We start from the raw sequence: 19242 nt of genomic DNA on the forward strand, positions 1-19242 counted from the left end.
GGTAGGTTAGATTAAGAAAATGCTTTATGATTATGCTCATGGGTTACTTCGTAGTTAAATAATCACTTTCCCCCCTCAGAGGAATTCCAGCTTGCTTTTGTTTTGAGAGTTGTGTGCTGTGGTGAGTGAAGAAGTCCAAATGACTAAACATTACAAGTTCAGGGGGTTTTTTTGTACTGGGTAAATGAACCCAGAAATTACCAGTATTTTCCTCTTCTAGTTCCTGGCTGTTTACTTTCCTGGGACATTAAAGCCTTGAGGCTGCTCTTTGCCTTCTTCACATCCTTTTCCCCCGAGAGGGTTTGCCATCTACCATGAATGAATCTTGTCCACACAAGCTGCCTTTTACCACTCCATCTCCAAAAGGGGTGCTGCTGCCCCTCCCAAGACTTGGGTAAAGTGAACAAACAAGACATTAGCCACATGAACAACTTGTAAGGAGAGGACAAACAAAAACCAAATCCACCACAAAAAAAACACACAGAGAAGTCAAATCAGGAAGCTGCCAACATGCTCGGATCCTGTCCAGGAAAGGGAATGCAGCTGGCCTTATCTCCAGCAGCTGGTTTTCCAGGTACCAGGGCTGCACCAGGCAAAGCGTTTCTTTCTATCTGTCTCTTCCTTCTTTCCCTCACGCCTCTATCTTTCACTGCACCTGTAGGCACGTGCTCTCCTTCCATCCTTTTGTCTTTGTTCAAACAAGTTTTCTGTTTTCCATGTAGTAGAATTTGAACTTCCCCTTTGGATCCTGATCTTTGGGGTATGAATGGTTGATGCTTGATGCAAACACATTGAGCTGCAAACGTGTAGAGCAAATCAAGAGCAGGCAAGAAGAAAGGGTGGGTTGGCAGACTATGGGAATGGGAACAAGGGTTGGTCAACCAGAAGTTGACCATAGCGTTGTGCAGGATGAGACATAAAGATTCCAAGAGAAAGCATTTCTGTAGGAATCTCTAGATCCTCCAGCATAATTCTATAGTGGAAATTGACCATAGAGTTGTTCTGGAGAACCTGGAGATTACTAGAGAGTTGTTATCTCAGGTAAAAATATGGCAACATTTGAATGTTAGTGTGGGGGGCTGGCAATCACCCCCTTGCAATGTCCCTTTGCATTTCACCTCCTCTCTCTGGTACCTGGAAGCTTTTTAGGAACCCATTTGCCATGATTGGTAGTTGCTTTCAGGAGACTGGGCCCAATGGTCAAGAGGGGTATATGCATTAAAGAGCTGAGGTGACCCTGTGAAACTAATGAAACTAACATGAATAGATAATCTCCAAACTATTGGATCCAGGACATACTCAAAAAGTTCATTTATGGGAAATCTCAGGGTTTTTAAAAAATGGATGTCTATACTAGATATCTGTTTTCCAGTCAATTGAACTTTAACAACTTCTCCCAAAGAACCATGGAAATTGTAAGGTTGGGTAGTTTTTTGAAGAAGTACTGAATATTTTCAGTTACCGATTTTCAGCCTGTCCTTGCACTGTCTTTTGACATTTTAGTTGCTCAGGATTAAAATCCATCTAGCCCTATACTTGGAGGTAAAATAATCATAATGTGGCAAAACAACGGACAGCTTGCAGTCTTTAATGCTACACCCAATCAGTTGTATCACCTGTTTACTGCTGGGGATAGTCCTACCCTACCCATCAAATTTACAATTTCCAACGTTTTCTTGGAAGGGGAAGTGACTATTGAACTGGTTTAAGTCTGTAGTGTAGATATGCCCTATGTGCTAGTACCCTGTTGTCTGTGCTTTGAAGCCATAACTCCTATACGCTTTAGTCATCTTTTCTTTCATTACTGTTTCTTTCCCCTTTTCTTTTTCCAGTATTGTTTGTTTTTGTGTTTTGGTTTCTTTCCCGTTACTCTTCCTTTTGAATTTTGTTTTCCTTTTGACTTGCTGATGTCTTGTGGAGCTTGGCTCCGTGCGGGTGTTGATAACTGCTTTGTTTTTGATTAATCTCAGCTATCTGGGCAGTGTTGTCGAGACAAGCCACTCCTCAGCTCAATAGGTAAGGGTGATCAATGTCTGAAAGGAATGGTGCTGGGGTTGTGGGATGTGGTGGGGGAGATGGGCATGGGAAGGGATACAAAGGGACTTTTTTCAATAACATTTTTTTTCTTTAAAGGGGAATAAGGAATAGTAAAATCCAGGACAATCCTTTGCACACTTAAATCTCTGTGGCTTTTGGGTTTCCCTTTTCTGCTGTGCACACTGCACTACAGAAAGCCCTTTCCTATAGATAAATAATTGAAAATGCTTGACACAGCTCTTATTACAGTCCACCTTCTTTAATTTTTAGAGATCTGATTATTCACAGTTTTATATTCTCTCTAGAGGTCTCTAGGTCTTCCAGGTGACTTGATGGTCGACACCCATCAGAAGTTGACAATAGCATTGTGCTGGATCACCTAAAGATTCCTATAGAGCAGGGGTTCTCAAAGTGTGCTCCGGGGAGCCCTTGGTGCTCTGCAAAGCCTACTGAGGGGATCCATGGTTCCCTCCTTCTCCTCCCCCCTCCAAGCTTTTCCTCCTCTTTCCTACTTCGCACCTCCCTTGCCACCAAAAGCCTTTCCCCTATTCTCCTTACCCCCAGTAACCTTTTTTCCTCTCCTCCCTCACACCCGAAAGCCTTTTCCCCTCACGTTCCTTGCTTCCCAAACCCTATTTCCCTCCCAGCACTCAGGGTGCTTTGATTGTTCTTTTTCTACATGGAAGAAATAAATAAATAAATAAATAAATAAATAATAACTTTATTTATACCCTGCCACCACCTCCCCAAGGGGATTCGGGGCGGCTTACATGAGGCCAAGCCCAACAACACATCAGTAAAAACAAAACAGCAAGCAAATAAAACAGTCCAATTAATATAACTCACATATAAACAATAACACGGAGAATTTAAAACCTTATGGTCGGGCCAGATGTAATAAATTAAAATTTTTAAAATAAATACTGGGTGTGAACAGAGGTAGGATGTATCTAAGCAGGAGGGTTATAAAAGATAATGCAGGGAGACCAACTCAACGGGTAGTTAAAGTGCTTCTGAGGACAATTGCAAAGAATTAATCAGAGCAGGGCATGGTTTCCTTATTCAGGTAAGGCACACTAAAACAGCCATGTTTTCAGGCTCCTCCTAAAGACTGCCAATGTGGGGGCTTGTCTGATATCCTTGGGGAGTGAGTTCCGGAGTCGGGGGGGGGGAGCACCATAGAGAAGGCCCTCTTCCTTGGCCCCACCAGTCGCACCTGCGAAGGGGGCGGGAGCGAGAGCAGGGCCTATCCAGATAATCGAAGAGATCGCGTGGGTTCGTAAACAGAAATGCAATCACGCAGGTAGGCGGAATGGTGTTTCTGATGCTAATTTTTATAAGCTAACTAACATTTATATATCATTGAAGTAAGAGTGGTTTGCAATATAAAATTAGTTGATTGGAATTAGCAAATGGGGCATGGTGAGTCCCGTTTGGGTACCAATTCTTGTATAATATTTAAATAATAATTTAGTAAAATGACTCCTGATGGAGGAAGTTCTCAAATCACAGTTAGTCCCAGGATACTTGATCAGGGTCTGTGTATGGTGTGATTGTCAATGGCCTTATGAAGTCGAAGGGTCATAGATGGGACATTTCTGGGTTGAAAGCATTCAGTTTTTGTCTGAGACTTGAAGACTGATTTCTCTTGTACACATTTTTTTTGGAGATATTTTAGTGTAAGCAATAACTTCATAAAGTTTAAAGGGACCAGAAAGGCTGACTATTTCATTCCCCTGCCATGCTGGAATGTATAACTATAGCACTCCTGAGGATGTCCATCCAATCTTAGTTTATTCATTTCCAAAGATAAGGGATATTTAACCGGTATGTAATTTCTGCTGGGGGCCAATTTGTGACTGTAGTGACATAGAATCTGGGCTTTCACGTTTTCTTCTCTACTGTCTGCCACAGCACTCCTTCAACTGTTCATTGGGCTTCAGAAATAGAGAGAGACTGGTGTGAAAAAGAGAGAGCATGTACGTTATGCAAGAGCCAAGCAGGGATATGAGGTCAACAAAAAAAAATACATACTAAAGAACAAAAAACACAAAAAAGTACGGCACAGAGGCTATTGAACATATATTCAATTAGGTTCACTTCCTTTAATCCCAAACACTTCAATTTCTGACTGGGACAGAGTAAAATCTGCAAAATCTTAGGCTTGGTTCCTAAATTGTACTAACACCATTAGATTCCAAAGATTGGCATTGTGTGTAGTTTTATGTTTCTTTAAACATTCACATTCTCCTTGCTTAGGGGGGAAAACAGATACTAGGGGAAAGCACATAAAAACAAGATGCATAAAGAGCACAATATTGCAAAACATAATAATAATAATAATAATAATAATAATAATAATAATAATTCTATTTCTTACCCACCATTCCTTGTGACTCAAGGCAGGTTACAACATTGCTAAAACACATAATCTAAAAACATTCTACAAAATACACATATTAAAACGTATTTCTACAAAATGCATATTAAAATACACAGAACAGATTAAATATAAGACACAAGTTGAAAATTTGTGATTAAAACTGCCTGCAGGAAGAGATAGGTCTTTAGATGGTTTCTAGCTGTCAGAGGGCTCTTCTGGCAGGTCGTTCCACAGTCTTAGGGTGGCCAATTAAAAGGTCTTCTGGATGACGGTGGCCAGTTGGATTCTGGCTGGTTGGAGTCAGTGATCCCCCAGAAAACCTCAGTGTCCTAAAGGGCGGATTGTGCAGGAGAAGGTGGTCCTGTAGGGAACCTGGACCTGGACCCAAACCATGTAGGGCTTTAAAGGTCAAAAACAACACTTTGTACTTTTTCCAGAAACTAATTGGCAACTAGAGGAGTGATTTTGGATAGGTATAATATGCTCACTTCTGGATGTTCCAGTAACCAATCTGGCTCCTATATTTTGAATCAGCTGGACTTTACAAAAGTAGCCCAATGTAAATCGCATCACAGTCCAGCCTTTAGGTTACCAGTGCATTCACTACCAAATTTAGGTCCTCCAAATTCAGGAAGGGGTGCAGCTGGCACATCATCCCAAACTGATAATAAGCACTCCTGACATCACATCTACCCATGCTGACACTTGAGAGACGGATCCAGGAGTCTCCCAAACTATGAACACAGTCTTTCAGGAAGAGTGTAACCCTATCCAGGACTGGTTGACATGCCTCCATTCCCAGATTACAACTCTTGATGGCAAGCACTTCTGTTTTGTCTGAATTAAGTTTCAAATTGTTTTTCCTAATCCAGCCCATTAGCTCCCCCAGGCATTCTTTCCAAGGAGACATGCTATCCTTAGCAGAGGATGTTTTTGAAGGCATGGAGAAATATATTTGGTTGTCATCAGCATACTGATAACACTCCGCCCCATGTGTATGGAAGATCTCTCCCAGCAGAATGTGATAAAGTAGATATCATGAAGCCAATGAGTATCTAAATGTATGTGATACAGGAAGTAAGACTGATGCAAAGGTGATGAATATCAAATTAAAGTACAATCGCCATATCTGCAGGGGATACATTCCTGGATCAGTCCTTCTCATCCTTGATGTGGGACATCTCCATGCCCTTTCTATTGCCAGGAAAAGGGTGTCACACCTTATGAAAATCCTCCCCTTAGTCTCCTGAATACAGGAGAAAATCTTTGCAGGTTTGATGTCTCTGGACCCATAATTTTTCTGTGTTCAGGGCTGGTCATTTGGCAAGTTCACCAATTAACCATTGGATTGACTTTCATCCTCACAGAAGCATAGAGGCCCACCACCATAGAAAAGCAGTGTCAGGGGTCTACAGATTTGTGGGTGACTAAAAAGGTGAATGAGTGCATCCTAAAATCAGCCTGAAATTTCACTAGAAGCCAGTATGACTAAACTGAGGCTGTAATACTTTGTACATATCTTGAGATGACATGATAATGAATGGTGAAGTGGAACATCATAAGAAAAGAGGGAGACCACGCTAATAATGAATCGATTCAATCCAGAAAGACGTAGCCCTCATTTTGCATGACCTGAGGAGGGTAGTTAATGGCTGTGGCTATTGGAAGTCTCTCATTCATAACATTTGCCAGACATCAAACTTGACTTGATGGCAAATAACTACAATGAGGAGTAATCAGATTACAAAATATTATATGGAATGAAAATTAAACATGCTGTTGGCACTAAACATCAAAATGTTTACAGGGCATTGATAAAAAATAATGGGCACAAAGGCAGTCTACTAAAAGTTGACATTAATGAGGAATAATAGAGAGGAAAAATAGTAGGCATCTGATTTTCTCTTTCTGAGGAACGTGATCTTGCGCATATTAAGAATTCCATTTCAGGCAAAGAAACTGCCCAAAAGGTGGATTCTTATGCAATTGGGCAGAGCAAAAAAGAGCAGAAACATAACAGTTAATTCCTATCCGCAAGCTAAGTGGACCTTCCCTTACATAGAGAAGATCATTTTGTCTGCATACTCCCATATCAAGAAGTGAAACTTTTTTCTTTGTCAAAACAAACAGAACATTAAAACAAATCAAAGCCCATGTTTTCTACATATTTAGAAGCCCAGTGGCTTTGGTTTATCTGGTTCATAATTTTAACTATTTATTAATGTTTTTGTAATTGTGTTGCAGTTGTGCACTTTTCAAGCATGTTGCTTCAGCACATTTCTGATTGTTTTCATTTTGTGCAAATAGGGAAAAGAATCCCAGTTGCATCTTAGGGCCCTTCAACACAGCCATAAAACCCAGAATATCAAGGCAGAAAATCCCACAATATCTGCTTTCAACTGGGTTATATGAGTCCACACTGTCATATATTCCAGTTCAAAGAAGATAATGTGGGGTTTTTTTCAGCTATGTGGAAGAGACCTTCGAAACAGAATCATAGAATTAGAAAATACCATAAAGGTAATCCAGTCCAACCCTTTTCCATCTCATTGGCAGCTTGTGGGAACTATCAGCAGAGCTTGGTTTCCCAAGTGTTTATTTGATTTCAGCTTTCTGCTGATTTGCCCCTATGATAGCCTTTCTGCTTGCTTTTTTGGCTGAGTTAGAAGGAAATACTGTAGTTATGCCATATCTAAAACTCTCCCGTCCCTGGCACACAATGACTATACTTACACAAAGTTATCTCAGGGACAAAGTAGTCTAAAGTAACATCTCAGTAAGGTTTGGATTCAGCACAATCTCAGCTGACCAGGTGTCATTTTAGCTGGCAATAATAATAATAATAATAATAATAATAATAATAATAATAACAACAACACTTTATTTATACCCCGCTACCATCTCCCCAGGGGACTTGGTGTGCCTTACATGAGGCCGAGCCCAAAATACAACATTACAAGCAATAACAACAACAATACAAGCAATTTATAAACAATAAAACAATAACACACGCAATCTTAATGAGTTTAGAATTGCGCAATCATTCTGGAACAAGCATATATCAATTCAAAGGACGAAACCACAGATTTTCTTAAATAAAGTTAGCATGTAAACACATGCTTTAAAAAATCAACCCCCAAGTAGCCTGGGGTGGATTGAGGTCATGAAGAAGCCAATGGGACCTCCACATGGTACCTCTATGCCAGATCTAATGAAAGGTTTGCCTTCAATATATCTACTGATATTTGCTACAGAAATTATTCAGTCACCCCACATCCCCATTCCTGCAATTCCTTTTATTCATTGTGCCCATAGAAATATATGTCTTGAAACCATTTGTACATTTAGTATATATATGTTATTGAAAACAATAATGTAAGAAGCATGGCAATACTTCATAACTTATAAGTATGACCTATGGATTGAATGCCTTGTACGGTAGCTTGGCAAGAATTTATTTCAAGCTCTTGTTCTTGCAGTTTTTCTAGCTATGAGCTTTATTGAACCCTTAGTAGGCTTCCATAAATGGCTTCTTAGTTTTCTTTGTCTCCAAAAAGGCTGAATTCTGAGCATGCTTTGATTTATGACATGTAGTTTGATCTACTGGGTTTCCCTCTTTAAACAAGCAGGGCTGGGTCATTTTACCATAAATGAAAGCTGGAGAGATGAAAAATGACTGTACGTGTTGGGATTTTTTGGCTGTTTTGTAAGGGGGTCCATAAAGACCAAAGCCAAGCGATTTCTGTATGATATGAGGTTGTAAAGTTGTCAGTGAGTGAAGCGTTGTGTCAACTTTATGAGATGGCCAGTGAGACCACCTCCGTTTTTATGGTGCTGTAAAATTGATGGGGAACATGGTTTATGAGATTTGTATAAAAGCCTCCAACCAACATGACAGAAGTGTTACTATGAGCGCAAGAGCTTCTCTCTCTTCTGAGAGGAATGAAAACATATTGGGCAAACATCTGGAACATTGCCTGTAACATCTCTAGATGATTATCTTTATGAAATGTAAAATGTAAATGCAATCAAATAACCATTCTGTTATTCCTAGAACTAGGGGAAGTTTTTCAATAATTGATCATGGAAGGTAATTTTTAAGCCTGTTAAGTATCAGGACCTGTATAATTTATATCAGGTCTTCCCAGCTCATAGCCCACTGGGCCTAGCGCTACTCATCAAGGGAGCTAGCCATATCTGCCTGATGGGGAGATTTCTATGGATTGCAGGGTAAGAAAGAACTAAATATAAACACCTGCTTTCTGCAAAGACAGATTATGCTACTATCTAGTCTGGTTATTATTTTCAGACTGGAAATAGCTCTATCTCCAGAAAGTATATTTGTCTCCTGGGACTGTACCTTCTGAGATCTGGCATTGAGCTATACAGACATACCTCACTTAACAAAGAAGCTGCTTTTTAGAAAGACTTTTTAATATCTGGCTAGCCCTAATTTTTATTCTTGTCTACTGTCTGGCTAGGAGGGGTTTTTTTCTAGCAGAATCAGCATTGGGATGGGGGGGGGGGGGGGAATACAGAAATAGGCCCTTGGTATCTGCTTGGGTTTGGTTTCAGGAATCCCCAAGGATAACGAAAATCTGTGGATGCTTATACCAATTATATACAATAGTATAGTCAAATGGCGCTCCATATATAAAATGTCAAAATCAAGGTTTGCTTTATAGATCTTTTTTTTTATTTCCAAGCCATTGACTATTGAGGCCTTGGATACTAAGGGCTGATTGTATTTATTTATTTATTTATTTATTTAGAACTTTTATATACCGGTCTTCTCACCTCCAGCGAGGGACTCAGGCCGGTTTACAACAAAGGAATAATAATTTAAAAACATCACATCCAATAATACACTAATATAAACACATTAAAGTACTATCATATAATTATATAGGCCAATTCGTTAAGATAAAATCACTATTCGTCCCCATCCATCTGTGTGGTTCGGCCGGCCAAGAGTTATTGCCTCACTCATCAAATGCCAAATTCTAGAGCCAGGTTTTCACCAACTTTCTAAAGGTCAGGAGGAAAGGGGCAGTTCTAATCTCCAATGGGAGAGAGTTCCAGAGCCGAGGAGCCACCACCGAGAAGGCCCTGTCCCTCATCCCCACCAGACACGATTGTGAGGGTGGTGGGACGGAGAGCAGGGCCCCTCCAGATGATCTTAGCAACCTTGATGGTTCATAGGGGAGAATCCGTTCGGACAGGTAAACTGGTCCGGAGTCGTTTACAGATTGTACTTTCATTGCCAGATTTTCTGCAGTAAACAATGCAATAAAGCTTGAGGTGGAAACACTGGGATTAGGCTGTAGGCAAACATTGTGTAGCTGGGTGCAAATGCCTACAATGGCAAGAAAAAATGCAGCTGCCACCTGGATTCCTTAGTGAGTATTCCTGAACACAGAACACAGAGAAATGGGGATAACAGCTGAGCTTGTCTCATCAGCTATCTTTAGTGACTAAAAAGCAAAGCTCTAGAGCAGGGGTTATCAATTTTTTTTAACATGAGGACTGGTTCGTGGCCCCTCAGACTTTTTTTTTGGGGGGGGGGCTCTGAACTATAGTTTGGAAAAAAATGAACGAATTTATATGCACATTGCACATATATCATATTTTTACTGGGGAAAAATGAAAGAACAATACAATATTTAAAATAAGGGACAATTTTAACCAACATAAATTTACCAGCATTTCAAAGTGTGGGCATGCTTTTGGCTGATGAGAGAATCAAATTAATTAGGATTATTGTGTGTGTGTTCAAGTCGTTTCAGTTTTAGGTCAACCCAAAGTGTAAACTTTAGGGCAGGGCTAAGTAAATGACCTTGGAGGGTTGTATCCAGCTTGGGGACCTCTGATCTAGAAGTTTGGCCACTGGAATGAAAATGATAAGAAAAGTGGAGGCTGAAGAAAGAAAGAAAAATTTTACCTGTATGCATTGTGGAAGATCTCATACGTTTTGATACCAACTTTTCTTATCATTTTCATTCCAATGGCCAAACTTCTAGATCAGAGGTCCCCAAGCTAAGGCACATGGGCTGGATACAATCCTTTAAGGTCATTTACTTAGCCCTGACCTAAACTTCACACTTTAGGTTTTGCTGACCTGGTTGTTTCATTCCACGTCTATGTTGAGGGTTTGAAGAAGGAAGGGGTGATTAGAAACCTATCCCCATTTCATTCATGTTATTTTTTCCCTTTGATACCAACTTTTCTTTTTAAAGACATCATGTCTAGGAACACATCTCCTTTGTTAACTGAGGTATTGCTGTGACTTCAGCCATTGTTCTTGTTGTTGTGTGCCTTCAAGACAATTCTGAGTTATGGTGACCTAAGGGGAATTTATCACAGAGCTTTCTTGGCAAGATTGGTGGCTTCTCTTTGCTCCCCTCTGAAGCTGAGAGAGAGTGTGACTTTCCCAAGGTCACCAAGTGGGTTTCCATGGCCAAGTGGAGATTCAAACTCTGCTCTCTGGAGACATAGTCCAACACGCAGACTGCTACACTGTTCTGGTTCTTACTGCACAATAATTCACAGCACAATTTTTCAAAGTTAGGAATGTATGTATGTATACAGTACCTACAAACATGCTTACAGTGTGCCAGAGTTCTGTACCGAGGTAATTCAAATTCTGCCTTAAGAAAAGCTGGATTCCATTAACCTAACCACACGTAATGCAAAGTCAATACAATTGTTTTGCTTGCTATTGCTGGTAACAAAAGCTAAAACAAAGAAATAAAATCCCACTCTCAGATATTTCAAATGTTACTTTCCTTCCCTCATGTAGATTCTAGAAACTCAGTAGTTATTTCCTGTGAATACTGCAAGTATTATATTTGCATTCTTAAAAGGAAACCTAGGAGTTTATCACACGACTCAGACAAATCACAACTATAACAGAACAACAGCAGGACTTATTGCATGGATTCATCCTTGTTGTTTTCAGGAGGAAGGGGCTGTTGGAAGGCATTCCTTTTACAGAAATGTCTATTTCTGGAGAAAACAGATCTGGCCACGGTGGTACATGCCTTGATTACATCCTTTTTGGACTACTGTAATGTATTCTATGTGAGGTTACCTTTGGAAAGTGCTCAGAAACTTCAGTTGGTCCAAAGAGCTGGCTACAGGGGCTGGCTACAGGGAGTGGAGAACTCTGCTGTTGCAACAGCTCCACTGGCTACCAACACATTTCCAGGCACAATTCGAAGTGTTAGTATTAACCTACAAAACCCTACATGGCTCCGTTCCAGGTTAGCTGAAGGACCGCATCTCTTTCTATGTAGATGGTAGACATCTACACTCGGTGGGGAAGGACATTCTTTCTGTCCCACCACCCACTAAAGCGTGTTTGGTGGGAGAAGCCTTTTCAGTACTGCTCCTAGACTGTGGAACTCCCTCCCAAGAGAAACCAGTTTGGCCCCATCCCTGCTGGCTTTCCATGAGCAGGTCAAGACCTTCCTCTGACAGCAGGCATTTGGGAAAAGATAAGAGGCATGCTACTGGGCAAGTGTGGGTGGGATTCTGGGGGTTGGAGAGAATTCTGAGTTTTAAAGACTATTTTAAGTGTATTTATTATATTTTAATCTGTTTTGGCACACTGTACTAATTGTTTTTTTACACTTTTTTACACTTTTAAAACTTTGACTAAAATTTAGCTGCCTTGACTCCTCATGGGGAGAAAGTTGGGGTATAAATAAAGTTTATAATAATCATACTAATTATCAGATTATTGGTGTTCATTAAATAAATTATTTCCAGGCCTTCCCCCACCAGGAGAGTGGTGAGAGAGAAATGAAGTCATGTGATAAGTCTCTGCCAAAGTTGCTGTTGTATTATTGTAATTGTGATATGCCCACCTCCTCTGATAAACTCCTTAATAAAGTGTTCTGGTACAGCTGCACCAGGAGCTTCAGTTTATCTTGCTATTTGTTGCCCACCAACTGGCATGTATTTTAAAGTTCTATGCCTTTGTAGTTAGATGGCTTTCCTTAATTTGCATTTATTGGATCTATGACCTGTCAATTATAATTAGGTTCCCTGGTCCCACCCCCTTTTTGGGTTTTGGGGGGAATAGGAGCCATTTTGGGTCAGTCCACACAGAGAAGTCTTTCATACAGGACATAAAACCAGGAGCTCCTGTAGAAAGCTTCATCTTTTACAGCTTGGCCGGGGGGATATACAGCCCCATAGCTGGGCCAAAGAGATACAATCTCAGCACAGCTCTTTTGCTGAGGATTTTACGGCCTTACAGCTCCTTTGCTGAGGGAATCCAGTCCTACAGCACTTCAGTCAGCCATTACTGAAACCTGAACACCTTCTTTTCCCCTGGAAGTCTACAAAGGATTCTGCTTGGTAAAGGTCACTTCCGGCAGCCAGAAGCAGTTGGTACCGGGTGTAGGGGCTCCATGCCAACAGAGGCAAGTACAGACTGCCCAGATAAGAGGTTACGGATTTCCCCATTAGTGAAAATACAGTTATGAAGATAGTGCCTGTCCCCTGTGGACAAGATTAAGAGAGCCAATAGACTATTAAGAAAGCCTTGAAGTACCTGTTTGATTTCAATAATAAAGAACTTTGTTGAACCTTTAAGCAATCTAAAGACTCTGTTTAAGGAAATTCAAAGGCCTTTAATCTGAGGCAGCCCCGGCATCCCGTTGGGCACACAGAATTTATGTCCTGTCCGCAGTCTTTTCTACAGGCCCAGTGTGCGACAGCACATAAAGTATACATTTCATTTAATATATTAAAGGAAAAGTGTATCTATTTTGTTGTGAATATCACCGCCTGGAGCAGGCTGTCTCTGCCATTAGTCACATCATTGCAATGGGAAACCCAAAAGACACAAAGCCAGTTGGTGGGCACACATTGTACATCACCACTGAACTCTGTCCTGTGTGCTCTTCCTTCTGCTTATAGCCTTAGACGGGCCTAGGTGGGTTGGCATATATACTTGTGCGGAACCTGCACAGTTGTCACTCTGTCTTTCTTTGGAGGATGAGGACTCTTGTCTGTCTGGGGTTTTTGTTCGTTTGTTTTTGGAAGAAAATATTTTTCCCTGTCCATGTGCTGGTCTGTCTACATGCATGTCACAGTTGCTCTGGCTTGGAGAGATTGTGAGTTCCTTTGTCTGAGTGCTTTTTTCTCTTTTGTTTTTCCAACATTTTTTACTTCTTTTATTTTGCCTTCTCTGTTCTTACACCATTGTTCCAAATTCTCCTTCTCTCTCCTTTATCCTCAACCTACCTTTCCTCTTCTCTCCTACATGTTCCTCTTTTCAGCATGGTGAAAACTTTTTGTGCAGACAGCCCATGCTGCCTTTGCAAACCTGGTGAAGGGATGCCTTTCTCTGCTGTGTGCCCTGCTCTTTATCAGCTTTCCTCTTGTCCCATTGCATTGCTGCTGCTGCTGGAAGCTGGCTCAGTAGTGAAACTTGAGAGGGTGGGAACATTTTTCTTGCTGTTTTTCTTGCTGCAACTTTTGTTTGCAAATTGCTGTAGAACAAGTCTCGCTAAAACATTGCTGCTTCTTGGATTTTTGAAGTGACTTGTTAATCCTCTGGAAGGGGAAAGGGGGGGGGGTGTCTCTCTACCTTTGAAAGTGTCAAAATACGAGATGCCTCTTTCCATTATGTTGATAGATGCTTCTGAGATAATGACATGCTTATCATTCCCTGATGTTTCATTTTGCTGCAAGGGGCCGGGATTTTTTCTTTGCCTTTCTTGACTGGTTATCTCAATGTTCAGCCTAGAAAGAAGATGCCAAAAAGGAACTTCTCGGTTTCTACTTATGCAAATGTGTAGCGCTGCGCAATTCAGTTGTCCTTTGTTGTCAGCATTTTACAACACTGCATCATTTCCCCCACAAAGAATGGACAAATCCCATATCTCTTCCAGGACATTCTCTTCCTTTGTCTGAATGTCCTGGAAGGAAGGAAGATGAGCTATGTAGTATACTTCTCATGCTTTAATTTGGCTATCACCTCTGCTTTTCAACTTGCTAGCTTGAATTTGGAACAACACCAATTTGAAAAGCCCAAAATCTGTGGAATCTAAGTTCAGAATTTATTTTTAGAATCTTGATGATAAAACACCCCTTTATATAGAAAACACCCCCAAATATTTGAACCATGAGAAGCAATGAACAAAGTTGTAATTTTCAAATGTCTTTAGCCTTCTTTGCCAAAGAGTACTGGTGCATCACCGAACTATGAATCCCATGTTTCCATGTTATTGAGCCATGGCAATTCAAGTGTCAACTGTAATTATTCTACAGTGTAAATGTATTCTGAGGTATCGATTGCTATTATTGTTGTTGCATGCCTTCAAGTCTTTTCCAACTTATGGCAACCCTAGGGAACATATAATGGAATTTTCTGGAACTGAGAATGTGTCACTTGCCCAAGGTTTGTTGGCATAGTAGGCAATTAAACTCTAGTTTCCAGAGTCATAGTCCAATGTTCAAACTGCCATACCATGTTGAACTGAAATGGCACATTGTGTTTCTTTTTGTTGGGTGTCTATTCAAAGTTGGCCTTTCTTTTAAAAAAAACCCCTCATAATTCATTGTAAACTTTATTCCTGGTATCTTTTTTTTAAGTAGTATTAAAATATAAGACATTTTGTCTGAAATGCAACAGAACAGAAGATAGAGACCGATGGCCATTTAAATAGCAAACATTGGAGGCCACCTTCTGAATCTTCATACTAGAATCTGAGAACGCTCAATTCAAAAAATATTTATTTCTGCTTCATATAGTCAGCCCTTCACATTTGTGGATATGAAATCTGTGGATCTTAATATTCACAGATTTAAATAATATGTTCTGTTCAGGAATGTTTCATTCCTCCAGTGCAACTCCATTGTCCACCTCCGCCAGAAGTCATGCTGGAGGACCTAGAGATGCCTAGGGAGAACATCTCTCTAGACTTTTGCAGGTCCTGTATTAGAATTATATAGTCAATTTCAGGTTCTGTCATGTTAAAAAAAATGTGTTTTCTTTATTTGCAGTTTTTCCACTTTCATGGAGGTCTTATATCCCTGACCAAAGAGAATGTGGAGGGCTGACTGTAATTCTGTGCTTTTCCACACTTTTAAGAGAAGGCCAGAAAACATGGCTTCATTCAGACAGTAGAAGGGCACCAGCAACCTACATGGAAGCCATTAGCTATGGGTTCCCCATGTGTTGATTCGGGAGAAGATTCAACTGTAAGAAGTCACAAAGCTAACCTTTGATGCAGGAGGTGCTATTAGTTTTAATATTTTGAAAGGAGGTCCCAGGCACATTGTTTCTGGTGGCTGGATAAATGTGTGGGCTTCCATATACTATTGGATTAAAGTGCCCACCCCTTTGCCATTGACTTTTCTAGCTTGTGTTTATGGGAGTTGCCGTCTTATCACCATCTGGGAAGCCAAAGTTTTCAGCACATGCATATACCAAACACAATCGCCTAAACCATTTGGCTGTGTTTTTCCCCCCAAAAACCATTTGGCTGTGTTTTTCCCCCCAAAAGTTGTTTTAAATATTATGATGGCCTAGATACATTCTTGTACTGTACCAAATGCAGGAAGGTTGCTGGTAATCTGTGAATTTCAAGACTATTTGGAAGAATCCCCCTCCCTTTGACCTGTGTGCTATGTTGTGTGCATCTGTAATGGATTTATAAAACTTGCCAGGGTCAATCTTTGAAAGCATATGAAGGATATGCATGTATACTGGAAATGTTTTAGAGTGTAAAGGTCTTCATTACATCTGTCAACTCTACCATCTTTCTACCTCAATCTTCTCTTTTTGTGCTATCAGGTCAGGGTGCATCATTTGCAGCTAGATTTCATAATCTGTCCCATCACTGAACACCTGTATGTGCCTTTTGGGTTTTTTCTATCCCCTTTCCTTCCAACAAGTGCCTTATCAAGCCTTAGCTGTTGCCACTTCAATTATTCCATTATTTTAAAACGTTTGCAGATCATTTTAAGCCAAGAGTCTTGGTACCTTTTTTAACAGCATGGTTCAATTATTTTCAGGAGTTTGATTCTGTTCACAGGAATGGCCAAGGTTTGGAGTCCTAATGTCTTTCTATAACCTTTGCCTGGTTCGACCTACACAGTATTGATTATGGGGCAAAAACATTAATTCCCTCAAGAAAGAAAGAGATGGCAGGGTTGGGATTGGGGCTGGGGAGACAACATTTAATATATTGACAAAGAGGTGAGAAACTGGTTTCACCTCCATCACCACTGTAGTGGGATAGACCCAGCTATTCCACCATTTTAGGGCCTCCTCATCTTTTCCTTTTCCATGACCAGCCTGATGGAGGTTCAATGCTCTCTTTCCCACTAGAGCGACCTCCCTTGAGACAGAATATAGCAGGGGCCCACTGATGGCGCTTGTCTGCTTTGTCTTTCTAGAAAACGTCCATCTCCAACCCGGAGCGCTGCTGCACCTGAGAGGCTCGAAGCTCTGAAATACCAGCGGATAAAGAAGCCCAAAAAGTCATCCAAGGGCTCCTCGAAATCCAAAAAACAAATCAGTGAGTGCGAGGAACACAAGATCTCCCCCTGGCTCTCCCCTCACTTTGGGCCAAGCACAATGCTCATTGAAGTCTATGACTTGTAATGGGAATTGTTTCTGCTTCTTGGCTGGGTAGTTGTTACTCTCTCCTGGTTTGGACCTGTACAAAAGGTCACTGGATTGTCTGTTCCTTGGATCTTCAGAACTGAAAGATCTGTTTTTTTAGGGTCCCCTCCCCCAGTAACATTTATCTCCATCTCTTAGTTCAAAGGCAGTTTGTAGTCCACCTAAACTCATTTTGTGTTGCCCCAAGCTGATACTTCCTATAGCTTCCTAGCAGATATCTGGCAACCTTTCCTGTCTACCTTTAGACCCAATCCCAAAGTATCTTGTTGTTCCCTTCCTACCCCAGTTCCTCTGTAATCTCTCCTAACTCCTCTTCCTTTTTCATTTTCTTTCTCTTGATTATGTCTTTATTTAGATTGAAAGCCTGCCATATTCCTAAGGCTCATCCATCCCCACAAAAATCCCATAAGCTGCATTTTCTTCCATGTTCTCCTCTCTGCACAGAGCAAACCCTTCCTTTCCCCTGCCCTCACCAGCATTACCTTTTTTTCTTTCAAATCACTCAAACTTTCACCTTTTAAGATTTTTAAAAAAATGATTGTATGATAGATTACATATTGAATTTATCTTTCCTTTTTTTCCTTTTTGTTACTAATTTGGGCACAAATTGCCACGTGTTCTCTTTTCTTGACCCTATCAATGGTCCACCTACCCTTTACAAATGATCAACCGTGTTCTTGTTCTTCTTCTGTCTTTCTCCCCTTTCTCTTCAGATGGTTCAGCCTCCCAGGTTCAGCAACACCCTAACTCTCAGGTACTGTGGCCTGACGAAGCTGTCTGTCTCCGAAAGAAGAAGAGGCACCCTCGCCAGGATCCATTTGCCCGCCTCTCAGCACTGAAAGATGACCTCTGCCACCGGCAGGTTCCTGAAGACCAGACAGCCATCCTCAACAGTGTGGACCATGATGATTCCAGTGGGCATGCAACATTACTCTAGAGTAGCACCAGCCGGAGAAGGGACGTGGGAAATGTGGGGAGGGGAAAGGGGCACAAATATCTTCTGATCCAACAAATGGGTGGTAGTGGAACGATGGGAGAAAAGAAAGCTGAAGCACAGGTGTGGGTGGCTAATATAAGCAAGGGGACATATGGGCTTTAGTCTTGTATTTGAGTACCAGCACGAGGAGGGAATATGCCTCATAAGCAATTAATCATGCACACAATGTGCATGAGTCTTGTGTGGTATTTGTCTGATGGATCAACTCTTTGACCATAGTGGGGAGAGCATTCTTCTCATCTGCAATACAATCCATAACGATAGGATTAACAAGATGCAATGGATGAAAAATACTAATAATGCCAGGTTACAGTTGGTTAGCTTTGTTTGGATCCCCTGCTAACATTCTGTGGTGTAAAAGTTAGGAGAAGAGAGATCTGAGGCAGAGGGACAGAGATCTTTAAAGTCACCACCTTTTGTAAGAATCCAGTGAGCCTCAAACCTTATTCTCTGTACCGCAGCTTCAGTTGTGTGCGTCTTTGAAGCAGGATATATATATATATATAAAATGACAACCTAGTTTCCAAAATTATACATAGAGTAGAGAAGGTTTTTTTAAATGCAAAAAGCATAGAAGCAGGATACAATGTATATTTATACAGTGTGTGTTTAATTTAGGTAGAATACACTGGGGAAAGAACAAGCTACCCTGATTTAAGGAGCAGATTGGGAATGACGTAGGATGCAGTTTAGTAACAACAACAACAAAAAGATCAGGTTCAGATTGATGACCCATTGGATCTGTTAATTTTATTGAAGTGCTTCAAATATCATAATGGTAAACTTACCAGCATGCACACACACACATACACATACAATACACACACACACAATGAATACCTTGCTTGTCTCAACTGTCACAGCTTTTTGATATTGGAATATTTGAAATGAAAATACTAATAGATAGAAAGTAAACAGATAAGTTTCTTATCTGTCAACTGAAGACCTAGGACTAGAATATGTATTGTGTTTTGCACAGCCAAATCATGTTCATGGCAGCCTCTTTAATTCAAATGTTAAACGCTTAGACAATTTTGTTTTTCAGGCTTGAAAAAAAGATGGCAGTGTGTTCAAATTGTTAGGTATCTGCACCCCTAGATGTACTTTCTGGCAAACAGTAGGTTTAGGTCGTCCAATTTTAAGATGACATACTAGCCTCTGAACTCTAGTACTCTATAA

The 19242-nt window shown here is 40.7% G+C and overlaps 1 protein-coding gene across 6 annotated transcripts in view; it reads left to right on the forward strand.

Moving 5' to 3' along the window:
- The window catches only part of IGSF9B (immunoglobulin superfamily member 9B), a 167803-nt gene extending 148910 nt beyond the window's left edge, over positions 1-18893 (forward strand). For 2 of the 6 annotated variants that reach the window (XM_060787082.2, XM_060787083.2), the window contains exons 19-20: positions 16838-16959; positions 17780-18893. In XM_060787082.2, coding sequence (XP_060643065.2) covers positions 16838-16959; positions 17780-18003 — 346 coding nt within the window. In that variant the 3' untranslated portion in view covers positions 18004-18893. Of the gene's footprint in view, positions 1-220; positions 575-1970; positions 2017-16837; positions 16960-17779 lie in introns of those variants that run through there. The other 4 variants (XR_010910245.1, XM_060787085.2, XM_060787084.2 and 1 more) reach the window with 4 other exon arrangements.
- Positions 18894-19242: the final 349 nt, after the last annotated feature.

Source organism: Anolis sagrei, chromosome 7, assembly GCF_037176765.1.
Source record: "Anolis sagrei isolate rAnoSag1 chromosome 7, rAnoSag1.mat, whole genome shotgun sequence".
NCBI classification, from domain to species: domain Eukaryota; kingdom Metazoa; phylum Chordata; class Lepidosauria; order Squamata; family Dactyloidae; genus Anolis; species Anolis sagrei.